Source organism: Pogona vitticeps, chromosome 4 (assembly GCF_051106095.1).
Source record: "Pogona vitticeps strain Pit_001003342236 chromosome 4, PviZW2.1, whole genome shotgun sequence".
NCBI lineage: Eukaryota > Metazoa > Chordata > Lepidosauria > Squamata > Agamidae > Pogona > Pogona vitticeps.
The window spans coordinates 82256464-82274698 of NC_135786.1; the positions used below are offsets into that span (position 1 = coordinate 82256464).

Genomic DNA, 18235 nt, shown 5'->3' on the forward strand with positions numbered 1-18235 from the left:
CTATTAAAATATTAAGCCTTATTCAGTCATTCTTGAAATGTGTGGTCTCCACACACAATGAGGAGAGTGGCCAATCTTCCCCTCTACTGTCACTTTTGCATGCTGAAAATGACAATCTGAAGAGAGAGCAGCTACTATATTGGTACAGGCTCTCCATGTGAGCCAGAACCCATTTCTTGGTCTTGAGGTTCACATGAGGAGCCTACATATATACTGAACTCTCCCTCATTTAGTTTGTTATGTTGGCTTGTTGAAAGCAACAACAGAAGGGTCACGGCTGTTTGTGGAGAACACACATTTCAAGAATAGCTCAACATGGATTTAGTGGCCTCAGGCCAAAAAGGCAGAAAAATACTGTTCTAAATTGCTAGAGGCAATGGGAAGGGGGATGTTCCTTATCCAACACATCATTTTGACCCACAGTGACTGAAACAGCTAATAGACTTTCCTCAGTTTCTTTAAATGCTATCGTTTGGAGGCTCTATACAGAGCCCTAAGTTAAAAAGCAATTAAGCCTATGTCATCAGAGGCTTTTCTGAGTGCAAAATAATCCCTCTACATTCATCTGCTTTTTTTAAAGTTGGTATTTTCTCAAAAATTTCTAATTTTAGTTCTCTTTAATGTTCATCTAGACATTACATAACATATATTTACACATTACATAATGTATATGTGTATGTTACATAATGAATAAACAAAGAGAGAGAGAGAGAGAGAGAGAGAGAGAGAGAGAAATTCTTGGGATTATGGGACACTGCATAGCTTCTGCTAAGTGCTTGGACAAGAGCAAGTATCTAGAAAAACGCACCCATTGATTTCTGCAGATGCAGAACCCATTTTGCATGTTGCAGGAGGCAGGGGATAGCACATGCCAGCAGAATGTAATATTCATATTCAACAGATTCAGGCAGATTTATCACCAAATTTAAAGCAGGGCAGATGTTATCATTATGAGAGTAGACCACACCATATCAAGTTATTGTTAATGAAGAAAATGAAAGCTATATACTTACTGAAAGTGAGTCTTCTCCAACTTGGCTACTTGCCAGTGCCATTATGTTGGGAGAATAAAATCGCTCATACATGGATGCACCTTGGCATGTATCAATGATAAAGAGTAATTCATTGTACCTGGAAAGAAATAGGCGTATTTTGTTTTCATCCTCTCCAATTCTAGACCACTGTGTATATTGATCATTTTGTACTTATTAACACCTTTAATTAGTAGCCAAATGGTTCATCTTTTCATACATTCTGTAACAATCGTCACTGGTGTTTAAAAAAAGTAAAATCCTTTTAGTGGGAAGGAAACAATTGACTTTTGTCTTCTTATTCCTCAGCACTGACAGTTTCATGTAGCCCCATGAACAGAACACTATCTCAAATCATCAGTAAAGGCAAAGTCTAATGCAAGCCATATTGCATTGTGTGATAAACAAATCATAATATAAGCCCCCAGCTTCCTGGATTGAAAATAACCAAGGGGTGATGTTTAAAATGAAAATCGTATGTCTCATCAAAACTATGCCCAGCTTACTCCCAAGTAAGTACATATAGGAATGCCCATAGGAATGCATTCTAAAAGACTTAATTGGTTTATTTAATTATACTGTATTTAATCAATTAATTATCACTTCCTTCTGTAAGGTACTCAAGAGCTTAACATCACCGCAGTAATACAAGTTTCATTTGATGCAAATACTTCTCATATTAATTTAGATGGAAAATTACTTAACAATAACATTTCTCAATAGCTGTTGGGATTTCAGTTTTTTTGCTTTATATGTATGTCTTTTTAAGCAATAGATGTAATATTAACATATTTTTTTTCAGTGAAGTATATGGAGAGAAATCAGCTTTTGAGCAACATAAAGGTAACCTTGTGATGTCATGAAACAGTTAGTAAAATTAGTTTTATAATGACACCCCTAGTTTCTGATTCAGAGGTAGCTATTGTAATGTACTTACAAAGACTTAGGAGTACTGTACATTCCTGCTCCAATGAAAATAAAGTGAAACAATCTTAAAGAAATTGTGATTGTATTTTCTGGAAATTAGTGCAGCCACAATTTATACTGATAGCATCTACAGCACTCTGAAGCAGTAATATTGCAAACAGTGACTTGCCTTCCCTTCTGAGTAAACTGGGGGAGACAGGAGCAGGGGTTGTGCACTAGCAATTTTCATTCATTGTGTAAGAAAGATGGGAATAAGAGATTACCTCCTTTTCTGCCACATCTGTTCAAAGGCATCTGCAAGTTCTACATTTGTGATTTCTTCAGAATCTTGAAATTTCAAGAATCCATTTCCACCATGGCCTGGGGGGGGAAGCATAAAATATACTGACATGGTTCCAAAACAAAGTTTATTACGGACTTATTCAATTCATTTATTTTATAAATAAATATGTTATGTCAGTGCTATATATCTATATATATATTGTGTTACTATTGGTATATTGTTATACCCTACAGTTTTTAGCAATAAAGCTTGTTCAGAATATTTGATTTATATCTCCCATTTCGGCCCCAAAGTGGCCAAATTTTTAAAGTTGCAAAACAGTTCAATTCACATTGAACCAATTAAGTATAAACAAATTGTTCCTATCTCCCTTATTGCTTACCCCTCTTATCCATATACTCTGTTGATGAGCAAGGCAGAGCATCTGTGCATGATTGGTTCAATGCAGATTATACTGTTTTGAAATTAATAGGAATAAATGGGGGGGGGTATTCGTTAAAACCACAACACAACAGATTCATCAGAACAAGATCAGAGAGAGAAATTTATATGTGTAATCATGAAGTTTTGTACTAATCAGGGCAGTCCACAACGGGCAGTCATCAGTATGGAGTACTCTTCCATATTTTAACAGGCTAACTCCTCCTCCCCATGCCAATCCGTTCTCTCCTTTCATTACACCTATTCTATATGCATCTTTTATATAAAAACTACCAGCACCCCACAAATCTGGCATATATGAGAAAGTCAACTGTTTCATGATGTGCATGACAAAACTTTTTGGGTTTTGTTTTCTGTTCTTTTGGGGAGGAGGCTCTTTGTTTTTCTATTTTTCATGCACTGGTCTTTTTGTTTAGCATGCAAGGGACCACTTCTGTTGGGTGATTCCGAGTCATTTTCCTCCACTTGTGTTTTCTGGAGCTAGCCCAAAAAATCTCTAAAGTACCCATAATACTACCTCTCAGAAAACAGAGGCAAAGCAATGGAGAATCAATCTACTCCAATAGCAAACAGCATTACAACCAACCACCATCACCAAATGAAACAGTCCTGAAATTAAACATCAAAATACATGCCTTTAATAAAATAAATATGCAGTACACAAACCAAACAACAATATAAAAAATCTACCAGAGAAGCAGCTCCCACACAAGAGGGAAAAAACAGCAAAATAAGAAGCCCCATTTGTCAAAAACCAAGAAAACAAGCAAGTGTGCAAATAAAGGTACAAAAATAGGATGGACAAAAATCTATGATTTTTTAAAAAAATATCCATTTAAATTATGATTTAAATAAAAATATATATTTAAATTTTAATTGCAATTTAAATAGATGTTTCTTTATTTTCATTTTTTTATTCTTAAATTTTAAATAATCAAAATCTGATTTTTTAAAAAAATTAAATCATGGTTTAAATCAAATTGCTTTTAATCAAATCCACCCAGCACAAAAATAAGGTTAAATTCCCCAAACCAAACTGACTGGAATGGGGGAGGGATTTCTCTCCCACCACCAGTTGCCTTTGTTTTTCTTTGAATTTAGCGTAGTAACAGGCAGCAAAAAATCCAAGAAAGGAATAAGACCAGTCAACAAAAATCACCAAAGAAATCAGTAGATGCGAAGGAGGAATCCAAAAAATAATCTCAAGGAAGCATGTTGGAACACGGATGTTGCCTGGTGGCAACCGTGAATTTGATACAAACAAATAGGACGATGGACTCACCAAACCATGGAAAAAATTAGAAGGATCCAAGATAGAGAAGAACAAGTAAGCAACCAGGCAGACAATTAGCACAAAACAGAAGGCACCATGAGCTCGAAAACCACAAGGAATGAATGAAACAAAGAAAGAAGACTGATCAGGTTCCAACCAATCCAAGGTCTTTTTTGAGATCAGAATTCTTGGTCCCCTCCATGTGTTCTGACTGGCTGCAGACAGCAGTCCTCATCATGGTATTAGATGAAAAATTTCTCAGGTGATTGAGAGACCGGGCATGCACCCCTCTTTATTTCATGCACCCCTCTTTGTTTAACACACACCATTCATGTTTAACAGGCAGTCTATGGGGAATCCACATAGAAACATGAATATGAAAAGAATGCTTTCTTCATGCTTTTAAAGCATGGAAGGCTGATCTCAAATAATAGCAAAATGCACTGAGAGACTTGCAGAACTATAAGCAGCAGGACCACACGTACATCATATTCATAGTTGTTTCTAGAGATGGGGGTATTCGTATTAGTAGACGAAAACTAATATCCTCATGCAGCTGAAGTTAACTCTGGTGATGGCCCCTCTCTTCCTTCCAATCACTCCGGAGCCCCACTCGGCTAACCACTCGGCAGCCTTGCAGGAAGACTCGTCCTCCCTCCCTCTGCCAGAAGTGGCTAGCTGACCGGGAAGAAAACAGCGCTTGGGAGTGACTGGAAGGATGAGCGCGGCCGGCGGTGGCAGTGGACATATAAGCAGACCCTTGTTAACTCCAGCTGCGCAGGAATATTCGTATATGAATACCCCCATCTCTAGTTGTTGCTTTAATCACTCACACACAGAGACATGCACATGTGCTCATCACACACATACACATTTGTGTATCTACAAAAATGTAGATTCATAGGTGCTTTCCATCTCACAGATATGCTATATGTGGCCCTCTATGTTTAAGAAGAAGGTAAGCCAAAATATTTCTCCAAATACATATTTCTAGGTGTCTGATTGATAACACAAACAAGGTTGGGTTTCACTGGCAGTCTCATATTTTAAATTAATAAACATCCTTTCTTTTCTCCGGCTTAGTAAGTTTATTTGGAAGAGAAGTCATGCTGTGAGATTAAGTATTGAGCTTAGAATGGAACAAGCCCATTTGACAGTTGCTATTCAATATGGGTTGTGTTGCTTATCGTAGTAATTGCAGAAGAAAACACAGTTACCTGTCATATATATCAGAATATTGCTTCTGTCATCAGAAAGAAGACGTTTCGAGCGAGGTGCACTTGCTGGGATTCTGCCTGTCAACACTCGCAAGAAGTTCTCCACAGTAACCTAAATACGAAGAAACTTTTTTTTCATAACTGTTATACAGACTGCACATTTTAATTATTCAAAGAGGGTTCTGGAAAAAGAATTGCCCAATTTTAAAATGCCCTAATATTTAGCACAATTCATTAACAGATCAACAAACCAGACTACACCGCTACATTTCATTGATACAATCTTGCAGTATCTTTTCAGTCCAGTCATTTATGCACTTTTTAATCACTGAAAAGTAATGAAGTTTGCTATGCAAAGTTACAATGGCTAACATTCTTGTCTTCATTGATTTGAACACTCATCACGCTGTGTGGCTTCATTTATGTGAGCCGACCTACACATGTGCTTATCCAGCAAAATGTTACAGTGTGTTACCATGGCAAAATGTTAATAAATATATTTTAAGGCTTAGACTCTCTGAGAGACTGACAGAAAATAAGATTCTGGTGGTTGAAACGTTTGATCAGAGACTATCCATCTGGACAACAAGCAAAGAAATTATAAAACATCACATCTGCTAGTTCTGAATACAGATTTACAAGCCTCAAGAAGCACTTGCATAATCAGGCTCGTGAAAGACACTAAAACCAACATCTCGAAACACACGTCATTAAATGTTAATTGTCTTTCAGGAAGTCAAATGCAGAAGGTAAATGTTCTAAACTTCTTCCTACAGAGACACATCTTTAATTACAATTCTTTCCCTATTGTTGTGACCAGACTCCCACAAGTCAAGCAGACATCTTATGAAAAGCCACCTGTCCTTTACAACCAGACCAACAAGCAACAAAGCACTGAACTCAGAATGTACTTAATACTTAACCTCATAGCTTCTGTAATCCACTTCCACATCATCTCCATAGACATTCAGTTCCATGTTTTTGTGACTAAACACAGTAGCTGGACTTGGATTCCGTGGATTGCAGGCCATATCATCTGCAAGCATCAAGACTATATGGCTGATGGGGAAGAAGAAAATTTATATTATACTGTACAGTTTGAATACAATAACAAACTCATTGACAAAAAGTACAAATTGTAAAAGTTTGCTTGCTTGCTTGTACTTTTCACAAAATATTAAACTGTTAAGCACACTAGACACTGTGCATTTCAAGAAACCATTTAAGTTTGACAGCCCAGAATTCATTTATCAAAAAAACAAACGCATGTCCAAATTATACCAGCCCATCGCCTCTCAAAGAGAAGAAAATCTCTTGTCAAATATATTGGATACATTCCCAATAATTAGAAACAACACCATTTATTCCATTCTGTTTCATTACAGAAGAGGGGAGGGGAAACTACATGCCCCCTGAAAAGTGGGGGCACAGTGCAGTGCATCAACAAGCAAGAATTTGAGGCAGCTATGCTTGGAGCTGAAAAGCTTTCTTCTAATTGCTTTTATTGTTAGACAAGACAACTTTTCTTTGAAGCCCTGAATAAAGAGTACATTTGAAAAGGAAAAAATAATGTAAAAAACTTTAAGTGATCCCAATAAATTATATTGATGAAGAACAGCACTGCTCTTGAATGGCACCCATTCTCTTAATCCTATGCAAACACACAAAAAGAATACAAGTGAATTTATCTTGGCTAGTATGATGATAAGTGATTCATGGTCCTGTCCCATCAGACTAGAACTAGGTATGATGATAAGAGAGGCACAATTGACTCCAAAAACAAAGTATACCCCTTCTCTTCTTGTGTCTCACATCTTAGGTCATGATAAGAGTTTGAACAAGAGATTTCCAGTCTTCTGAATCATCACAGTCAGTAGCTTGAACTTGGGAGAAAGAATTAAGAACGTGTGGGTTCTATGCAAGGTTTAGCTGCTAAAACCATTCTTTTGAAAGGATAAGTACTGTTGATGTTATTTATTTACTGTTGATAATTTAAGCTATATCCAGATATTTCCTATCTCGTACATATATGTCTCTTCCCTATTAAATTACTTTTCTCATCAAAACAACAGAAAGCAACCTTGTTGTTCTTAATTCTTACAGCAATATAGACGTGAATAAAGCTCTCTGCTTATTCTCCATCTAAAGACTATTTAACCTGAAGAATAAACTGTTATTAGCTTTGTTGTGACAGGGAACACTGCTTTGTCTGGGTCTCAATTACTAATTCCCACATGAAAACCAAATAACGGTTACTTTTTATATTTCCCAGAATCCCCCAGCCAACATGCCCAGCGATAACATTGGTTAGGTATTTGTAGTCTCAAAAAGTCACTTTTCCAAACTCTGCTAATAAAACGTTTGCTCCAGCTTTAATATTCAGTTTATAAATAGCAAAATCACTACAAGCATGCCTTTGCCTTATTATTTACAGCTTTAACTGTTTTTTTGGGAAATGGCAAACATCACAAATGGTCAAGCCAAGCCCAGAGATTTTGCCTGCTGCATTAAGAGACCTAGGGAATGTTGGCTGTACAGATCTGCCAGCAAGATGATACCACCAGTCCCAGAACTCACGTAATCCATCTACCCACTAGCTGAGACTACCCGTGGTATAAAATGGAAGATTCTGTCAAGATACTGTAATTTTATAGGCCTGAACAGTTATTGAATGTAACATTAATGAGCTGCCATAATGAACAGCTGTGTGACTGCTGAGTCACTGTGAGAAAGGAGAAGATGATGCAATGCCTGGAGAAGAGGTGACACCCAGGTGGAGGAAGATGATGCAATACTTCCAGTGATTGGATAGAACGAAATGTGTAACTGTATATAAGTGAACAGTGTGGACATTAATGTATCTTCTCCTTCTTTCCTATGCTACTATCCTCTATGCCAGTTTGTCTATATTTTGCCTGCTACGCCGAAGTTCTGACAGTTTGTATATTTGTATATTTGTTAATACACGTGTCTTTTAGTACAGAAGAAGAGTGTGTGTGTGTTTCTTCAATCAGATAACTCTGCACATTACAGCGTGAAGCTGACAGATTCTAGCAATGTCCCATTAAACAATGAGAAGAACAGATGAATGGACCACCATCCACATATAGTTCTCAAGGATCCTTTTTTTAAAAAAAGAAGACCACTGTTCAGAGGAGCTTGAAATTGTAAGATCTCACCATATAGGGTTGTATCTAGAAGGATTCACTGGCACAAAGACTTCTGAGATCACTGAAAAAGAGTCCAGCATTTCTAATGTACACCTATATAAATCAAATGTATGGCAATGTCTGGGGACAGCATTGAACTGCCAATACCCAGAAATCTGGAAATTGAAGGAGAGCCCAAAGTACTTTCTCATAATTAAGGCTGTCATTCAATGACAATTTTTAAAACCAATAAATGGCCAAGCTTCTAAGTGATTAACCTATTAAAATAATTACTATATTATTGCAAAACAGAAGAAATTTTGAAATGATTTGTCAAATGCCAAAGCATTTGTTATTTGGAAAATTTCTTCAGGGGATATGTACAATACTGTCTCATTGTGCTCTGCATTAATTAACCCAGAATTAATGTTTTTTCATCCCCACCACAACTGTGGGCATAAACAATAGGCTTCGTATAGAAAAACTATGGCCCTTTTTTCTTTCCGGTGCCTTTCCAATTACGGGCACTATAGTCTTTTATAATCTGAAAGATACCAGACTATAAAATGAAAGACTGTTAAGCAATAAACATATAACTCACTTAACACTTCTTGCACTGAAATTGTTCAGCTTTCACGTCATCACAGAGAATTATTTAATATTCTAGTAAGTGTCACAGCAATTAATAAATGCTATTAGCAGGACAGTTCCAATTAATGTCCACATTTTAAACCTTCAGTATTGGATTTACTAATTAATCCAATTACTCCTTTCAGCGTCATTCAAAATGTAATTGCATATTTTCCTCAACACAGGGCTTCTTCATTTATACTATTGTACATATTATATCCTATCTTCTAGCCTCAAAAACATCAGGCAGTAAAATTACACCAAAAAAATCAATTCTTAACTGCTGACGGAGCAACTGCATGAAAAATAAACATCCCAGCAATGAAGTGAAAAGCTTTTTTGAAGCAGGAATGTTGTCACAAGTCTTTCTTTAAAACTGCAGAATGCAACTGTTAAGTAGAATGTTCCACAGCAGAGGAATGTGGAATTTGGGGGAGAGAGAGAGAGAGAAAGAGAGAGAGACTGCAGACAGTCTAATTCAGTGATTCTCAACTTTTGGGTCCACAGATATTCCTGGACTACAACTCCCAGAAATCCTGACCAGCACAGCTAGTGGTGGAAGAATGTAGGAATTTTAGTCCAAAAACATCTGGGGACACAAGGTTGGGAACCAGAATCATTGGTCTAATTAAACCAAGGGCAGGCACCTTGTGCAGCCTTTCCAGACTCTCATTAGCACATGCCAGCACAGTCCATCTCCTTCATGGATTGCTGCCTTGTCGTGGCGAAGGGGCTTGAGTAACTCAGAGAAACTATGGGCTATGCCGTGCAGGGACACCCAAGACGGACAGGACATAGTGGAGAGTTCCGACTAAATGCAATCCACCTGGAGTAGGAAATGGCAAGCCACTCCAGTATCTTTGCCAAGAACGCCCCATGATCAGAAACAAAAGGCTAAAAGATATGACGCTGGAAGATGGGCCCCGCAGGTCGGAAGGCGTCCAACATGCTACTGAGGAAGAGCGGAGGACAAGTACAAGTAGCTCCAGAGCTAATGAAGTGGTTGGGCCAAAGCCGAAAGGACGCTCAGCTGTGGACGTGCCTGGAAGTGAAAGGAAAATCCAATGCTGCAAAGAAAAATACTGCATAGGAACCTGGAATGTAAGATCTATGAACCTTGGGAAGCTGGAGGTGGTCAAACAGGAGATGGCAAGAATAAACATCGACATCCTGGGCATCAGTGAACTAAAATGGACAGGAATGGGCGAATTCAGCTCAGATGATTATCATATCTACTATTGTGGGCAAGAATCCCGTAGAAGGAATGGAGTAGCCCTCATAGTCAACAAAAGAGTGGGAAAAGCTGTAATGGGATACAATCTCAAAAATGATAGAATGATGTCAATACGAATCCAAGGCAGACCATTCAACATCACAATAATCCAAGTTTATGCACCAACCAACATTGCTGAGGAGACTGAAATTGAACAATTCTATGAAGATTTACAACACCTTCTAGAACTGACACCAAAGAAAGATGTTCTTCTCATTCTAGGGGACTGGAATGCTAAAGTAGGGAGCCAAGAGATAAAAGGAACAACAGGGAAGTTTGGCCTTGGAGTTCAGAACGAAGCAGGACAAAGGCTAATAGAGTTTTGTCAAGAGAATAAGCTGGTCATCACAAACACTCTTTTCCAACAACACAAGAGGCGACTCTATACATGGAAATCACCAGATGGGCAATATCAAAATCAGATTGATTATATTCTCTGCAGCCAAAGATGGAGAAGCTCTATACAGTCAGCAAAAACAAGACCTGGAGCTGACTGCGGTTCTGATCATCAGCTTCTCATAGCAAAATTCAAGCTTAGACTGAAGAGATTAGGAAAAACCACTGGGCCACTCAGGTATAATCTAAACCAAATCCCTTATGAATACACAGTGGAAGTAAAGAACAGATTTAAGGAACTAGATTTGGTGGACAGAGTGCCTGAAGAACTTTGGATAGAGGCTCGTAACATTGTCCAGGAGGCAGCGACGAAAACCATCCCAAAGAAAAGGAAATGCAAGAAAGCAAAGGGGCTGTCCAATGAGGCCTTAGAAATAGCAGAGAGGAGAAGGGAAGCAAAATGCAAGGGAGATAGGGAAAGTTACAGAAACTTGAATTCAGACTTCCAAAGAATAGCAAGGAGAGACAAGAGGGCCTTCTTAAATGAACAATGCAAAGAAATAGAGGAAGATAACAGAAAAGGAAAGACCAGAGATCTGTTCAGGAAAATTGGACATATTAGAGGAACATTTTGCGCAAAGATGAACATGATAAAAGACAAAAATGGGAGGGACCTAACAGAAGCAGAAGACGTCAAGAAGAGGTGGCAAGAATACACAGAGGAATTATATCAGAAAGATTTGGATATCCTGGACAACCCAGACAATGTAGTTGCTGACCTTGAGCCAGACATCCTGGAGAGCAAAGTCAAGTGGGCCTTAGAAAGCCTGGCTAACAACAAGGCCAGTGGAGGTGATGGCATTCCAGTTGAACTATTTAAAATCTTGAAAGATGATGCTGTTAAGGTGCTACATTCAATATGCCAGCAAGTTTGGAAAACTCAACAGTGGCCAGAGGATTGGAAAAGATCAGTCTACATCCCAATCCCAAAGAAAGGCAGTGCCAAAGAATGCTCCAACTACCGTACAATTGCACTCATTTCGCACGCTAGCAAGGTTATGCTCAAAATCCTCCAAGGTAGGCTTCAGCAGTATGTGGACCGAGAACTCCCAGAAGTACAAGCTGGATTCCGAAGAGGCAGAGGAACTCGAGACCAAATTGCTAACTTGCGCTGGATTATGGAGAAAGCCAGAGAGTTCCAGAAAAATATCTACTTCTGCTTCATTGACTATGCGAAAGCCTTTGACTGTGTGGACCACAGCAAACTATGGCAAGTTCTTAAAGAAATGGGAGTGCCTGACCACTTTATCTGTCTCCTGAGAAACCTATATGTGGGACAGGAAGCAACAGTTAGAACTGGTCATGGAACAACTGAGTGGTTCAAAATTGGGAAAGGAGTACGGCAAGGCTGTATATTCTCCCCCAGCTTATTTAACTTATATGCAGAATACATCATGCGGAAGGCTGGACTGGAAGAAACCCAAGCCGGAATTAAGATTGCCGGAAGAAATATCAACAACCTCCGATATGCAGATAATACCACTCTGATGGCAGAAAGTGAGGAGGAATTAAAGAACCTTGTAATGAGAGTGAAAGAGGAGAGTGCAAAAAACGGTCTGAAACTCAACATCAAAAAAACTAAGATCATGGCCACTGGTCCCATCACCTCCTGGGAAATAGAAGGGGAAGATATGGAGGCAGTGTCAAATTTTATCTTCCTGGACTCCATGATTACTTCAGACGGAGACAGCAGCCCTGAAATTAAAAGGCGCCTTCTTCTTGGGAGGAAAGCGATGACAAATCTTGACAGCATCTTGAAAAGCAGAGACATCACCTTGCCAACAAAAGTCCGAATAGTCAAAGCTATGGTTTTTCCTGTCGTGATGTATGGAAGTGAGAGCTGGACCATAAAGAAAGCAGACCGCCGAAGAATTGATGCCTTTGAATTGTGGTGCTGGAGGAGGCTCTTGAGAATCCCCTGGACTGCAAGGAGAACAAACCTATCAGTTCTAAAGGAAATCAACCCTGAATGCTCACTTGAAGGACAGATCCTGAAGCTGAGGCTCCAGTACTTTGGCCATCTCATGAGAAGAAAAGAGTCCTTGGAAAAAAACTTGATGTTAGGAAGGTGTGATGGCAAGAGGAGAAGGGGACGACCAAGGATGAGATGGCTGGACAGTGTCTGCGAAGCAACCAACATGAACCTGACACAACTCTGGGAGGCAGTAGAAGACAGGAGGGCCTGGCGTGCTCTGGTCCATGGGGTCACGAAGAGTCGGACACGACTAAACGACTAAACACACAAACACAGCACAGTCCATATAAGGGATGCTGCGAGACAAAGTCCAAAAAAATATGGAAGGTCAAAGTTCCCCACACAATTGGCAAGTGAGGGAGTTGTGCTAACATACTCATCATGAGCTTCTATGAAAGGAGACAAAGTGGATCAGATTTTTTTGTTGCTGTTGTTTAGTCATTTAGTCGTGTCCGACTCTTTGTGACTCCATGGACCAGAGCACGCCAGGCCTTCCTGTCTTCCACTGGCTCCCGGAGTTGGGTCAAATTCATGTTGGTTGCTTCGATGACACTATCCAACCATCTCATCCTCTGTCGTCCCCTTCTCCTCTTGCCTTCACACTTTCCCAACATCAGGGTCTTTTCCACGGAGTCTTCTCTTCTCATGAGATGGCCAAAGTATTAAAGCCTCAGCTTCAGGATCTGTCCTTCCAGTGAACACTCAGGGTTGATTTCCTTCTGAATGGATAGGTTTGTTCTCTTTGCAGTCCAGTGGACTCTCAAGAGCCTCCTCCAACACCACAATTCAAAGGCATCAATTCTTCGGCGGTCAGCTTTCTTTATGGTCCAACTCTCACTTCCATACATCGTTACTGGAAAAACCATAGCTTTGACTATGCAGACTGTTGTCAGCAAGGTGATGTCTCTGCTTTTTAACATGTTGTCTAGGTTTGTCATTGCTTTGCTCCCAAGAAGCAGGCGTCTTTTAATTTCATGGTTGCTGTCACCATCTGCAATGATCAAGGAGCCCAAGAAAGTAAAACCTGTCACTGCCTCCATATCTTCCCCTTCTATTTGCCAGGAGGTGATGGGGGCAGTGGCCATGATCTTAGTTTTTTTATGTTGCACTTCAGACCATTTTTTGCACTCTCCTCTTTCAACCTCATTGAGAGGTTCTTTAATTCCTCCTCACTTTCTGCCATTAGAGTGGTATCATCTGCATATCTGAGGCTGTTGATATTTCTTCTGGAAGTCTTAATACCAGGTTGGGATTCCTCCAGTCCATCATTTTGCATGATGTATTCTGCATATAAGTTAAATAAGCAGGGAGACAATATGCAGCCTTATCGTACTCCTTTCCCATTTCTGAACCTATCAGTTGTTCCATATCCAGTTCTAAAGGTTGCTTCCTGTCCCACATATAGATTTCTCAGGAGATAGATTTCTCAGGAGATAGATAAGGTGATCAGGAACTCCCTTTTCTTTAAGAACTTGCCATAATATGTTGTGGTCCACACAGTCAAAGGCTTTTGCATAATCAGTGAAGGAGAAGAAGATGTTTTTCTGGAACTACCTGGCTTTCTCCATAATCCAGCGCATGTTAGCAATTTGGTCTCGAACTAGAACTCTGTCCCTTCAAAATCCAGCTTGTACTTCTGGGAGTTCTCGGTCCACATACTGCTGAAGCCTGCCTTGGAGGATTTTGAGCATAACCTTTCTACCGTGTGAAATAAGTGCAATTGTAGGGTAGTTGGAGCATTCTTTGGCACTGCCCTTCTTTGGGATTGGGATGTATACTGATCTTTATTATTAATTAATTAATTAATTAATTTATATGCAGCCCACACTACCCAAAGGTCTCTGGGTGGCTTACAACATTTAAAATACAATAAAAAGTCAAAACAATTAAAATGCAATTAAAATACAAACTCTAAAAACTGCCATCGGACCCACAGCCGATATTATTTCAATTAAAAGCTTTCTGGAACAGGAAGGTTTTGACCTGGCGCCGAAATGTCATCAGCGTTGGGGCCAGACGAATCTCAGTCAGGAGTGCATTCCATAGCCATCCCCTACCTCCTTGAGGGACAGCTCTTTCAAAAGGGCCCCGTGACTAGATCTTAACTGCCAGGTAGGCTCATATGGAAGGAGGCAGTCCTTCAGGTATCCAGTGCCCAAGCCATTTAGGGCTTTATATTTCCAATCCTCTGGCCACTGCTGAGTTTTCCAAACTTGCTGGCATATTGAGTGTAGCACCTTAACAGCGTCATTTTTTAAGATTTTAAATAGTTCAACTGCAATGCCATCACTTCCACTGGCCTTGTTGTTAGCCAGGCTTTCTAAGGCCCACTTGACTTCACTCTCCAATATGTCTGGCTCAAGGTCAGCAACCACACTATCTGGGTTGTCCGGGACATCCGGATCTTTCTGGTATAATTCCTCTGTGTATTCTAGCCACCTCTTCTTGATGTCTTCTGCTTCTGTGAGGTCCCTGTCATTTTTTTTCCTTTATCATGTCCATCTATGCACAAAATGTTCCTTTAATAGCTCCAATTTTCTTGAATAGATCTCTGGTTTTTCCCTTTCTATTATTTTCCTCTATTTCTTTGCACTGATCATTTAAGAAGGCCCTTGCTATTCTTTGGAAATCAGCATCCAAATTTCTGTAACTTTCCCTATTTCCCTTGCATTTTATTTCCCTTCTCTTCTCTGCTATTTGTAAGGCCTCATTGGACAGCCACTTTGCTTTCTTGCATTCCCTTTTCTTTCAGATGGTTTTTGTTGCTGCCTCCTGTACTGTACAATGTTACGAGCCTCCAGCCATAGTTCTTCAGTCACTCTGTCCTCCAAATCTAGTTTCTTAAATCTGTTCTTCACTTCCACTGTGTATTCATAGGGGATTTGGTTTAGATTATACCTGACTAGCCCAGTGGTTTTTCCTACTTTCTTCAATTTAAGCTTGATTTTTGGTAAAATAAGCTGATGAACAGAGCCACAATCAGCTCCAGGTCTTGTTTTTGCTGACTGTATATGGCTTCTCCATCTTTGGCTGCAGAGAACATAATCAATATGATTTTGGTATTGGCCATCTGGTGATGTCCATGAGTAGAGTCGCCTCTTGTGTTGTTGGAAGAGTGTTTGTGATGACCAGCTTGTTCTCTTGACAAAACTCTATTAGCCTTTGCCCTGCTTTGTTTTGAACTCCAATGCCAAACTTCCCTGTTGTTCCTTTTATCTCTTGACTCCCTACTTTAGCATTCCCTATAATGAGAAGAACATCTTTGGTGTCAGTTCTAGAAGGTGTTGTAAGTCTTCATAGAATTGGTCAATTTCAGCCTCTTCAGTATTGGTGGTTGGTGCATAAACTTGGATTATTGTGATATTGAAAGGTCTGCCTTGGATTCGTATTGAAATCATTCTATTATTTTTGAGATTGTATCCCAATACGGCTTTTTCACTCTTCTGTTGACTATGAGGGCTACGCCATTTCTTCCATGGGATTCTTGCCCACAATAAGAGATATGATAATCATCTGAATTGAATTCGCCCATTCCCATCCATTTTAGTTCACTGACTCCCAGGATGTCAATGTTTATTCTTGCTATCTCCTGTTTGACCACATTCATCTCACCAAGGTTCATAGATCTTACATACCAGGTTCCTATGCAGTATGTTTCTTTGCAGCATCGGACTTTCCTTTCACTTCCAGGCGTGTCCACAGCTGAGTGTCCCTTCGGCTTTGGCCCAACCACTTCATTAGTTCTGGTTCTACTTGTCCTTGTCCTCCGCTATTCCTCAGTAGCATGTTGGATGCCTGGCTCATGTCCCAGCATCATATCTTTTAGACTTTTGTTTCTGTCCATGGAGTTTTCTTGGCAAAGATACTGGAGTGGCTTGCCAGTTTCTGCTCCAGATGGACCATGTTTAGTCAGAACTCTCCACTATGACCTGTCCGTCCTGTGCGTCCCTGCATGGCATAGCCCACAGCTTCTCTGAATTACTCAAGCCCCTTTGCCATAACAAGGCAGCAATCCATGAAGGAGCAGGAAACAAATACTACTTAGTATTTTCAGATGATCGCCCTTGAATCGCAGATTGCCTAGGAGAAATATCCATAGGAATACCGTACTTTGGAATGTCAGCCTAAACCAATAAACATGGAACATTTCCCCCCAAAACAGCTTTCCAAAGTGCAAATGTTTTAAGGAGAAATATTCCAAAGGAAGCATTCTGCTTAGTTAATTTTGTAAATGTATAACTTAAAACAAAGCCCTTTTAAATCAAAACACACTGAAATAAAATGTATCTTTTCTAGGAAATGAAACTCAAATAACTGCAAAGCATATCTACCATTCATCAAATAATTTCAATTAATTTTCAATCACTCATCTGTAGCATAGCTCCTCTTTATCAGCCTCAGCATCATCCAGTGCCTGAAAGACTGAATAGAAATGGCCCCTGAATGGTGTCTGAACCTTCCCAGTGTAAATATACTCTCATCAAGCCTGGCCAACCAAGCTGGGGGCTTCAGCATCTGGAAGGCCACAGGTCTCCCAGCCCTTAAGTAAGGGTTTCTGTAGCGAGATCTAATAAATTCTCAAAATCGTCAGATAAAGATTATTAGTCTACTGTATTTTGAAACTTAAAGAAGACATGCAAATTAATATCTTCACCCAGAAATGACATTATTCCTGCACAGTACAAATGAAGTGGCCACCATTAACATCACAAGTACTTATTAAAAAAAACTGACATCTGAACTACAGTGATCTGTATTCAATTGTCACCTGATCAGGCCAGTCATAAAAGCATATGTACATTTATTTGTCATCTATTTATTTGCCACCTTTCTCCCTACAGGGCCTCAAGGTGGCACATGCTCCATCAAGACATCACCATCACAATTTAAAAAGCCATAACATATAATATTTAAAAATGATTACACTTAATGGCGCTAAAAACCAGCATTAAAAACACTTCTAGAAACACCTTTTTAAAAACTGCATTCCTGAATTAAATGCATCCTTTCTAAAGCTCAAACTTGTCCAAGACACTTAAAAGCTTGCACAAAAAGGACAGAGTCAAGAGGCATCAGGGCTGCCTGAGTTATCCCTGCCTCTGAAGTCATGTACTGGTGCATGTGTATTCCTATTGTTACTACTGCAACATGTATATCTAGCAGGGGTGATATCACTGAGGACAGGCCTAACCCTGCAGCCTCACAGTCAAACTTTTAATGCAGGGCAGGAAAGCATCTGAACTGTTCTAATGCAGAATGCTGAATCTACCTAATGTTTAGCACTTAACAACAATAAGGAGAAAACACAGAGAGACAGACAGAAAGAGGGAGGGAGGATCTTTTCTGTCATCAGGTTCTACTTACTGTGGCCTGAGCAGCTAATTCAAGCCAATAAATGTTTTTGCTTCCACCTCTGATCTTTAAAACACCAGTTTGTGCTCAAAATATTTATTGTTATCCCGTAAAGCAAGAAAAATGGGTGCCAAACCCATGTGCTGCAAAGCTGAAACACCAGGTCACAGGAGTGTAATATTGGAAAGGTGGGAACCTCTTTGACCATATCAGTTTTCCAGAAATGATGATTTCAGGGCTAGCAAAGGAAATGCCTCAAAATGCAGGATCATAATAATAGATATTGGT

At 39.6% G+C, this 18235-nt stretch overlaps 1 protein-coding gene across 5 annotated transcripts in view; it reads right to left on the bottom strand.

The window, feature by feature from the left end:
• PIGK (phosphatidylinositol glycan anchor biosynthesis class K) overlaps positions 1-18235 on the bottom strand; it is a 148181-nt gene that overhangs the window by 117579 nt on the left and 12367 nt on the right. For all 5 annotated transcript variants that reach the window (XR_012086459.2, XR_012086458.2, XM_020794705.3 and 2 more), the window contains exons 4-7: positions 6096-6231; positions 5173-5284; positions 2222-2318; positions 1014-1131 (exon numbers count right to left, since the gene is read on the bottom strand). Coding sequence is in view for 3 of the 5 variants with exons in the window: in XM_020794705.3 (XP_020650364.3) it covers positions 1014-1131; positions 2222-2318; positions 5173-5284; positions 6096-6231 (463 nt within the window). In the remaining 2 variants the exon portion in view is untranslated. The remainder of the gene's footprint in view (positions 1-1013; positions 1132-2221; positions 2319-5172; positions 5285-6095; positions 6232-18235) is intronic.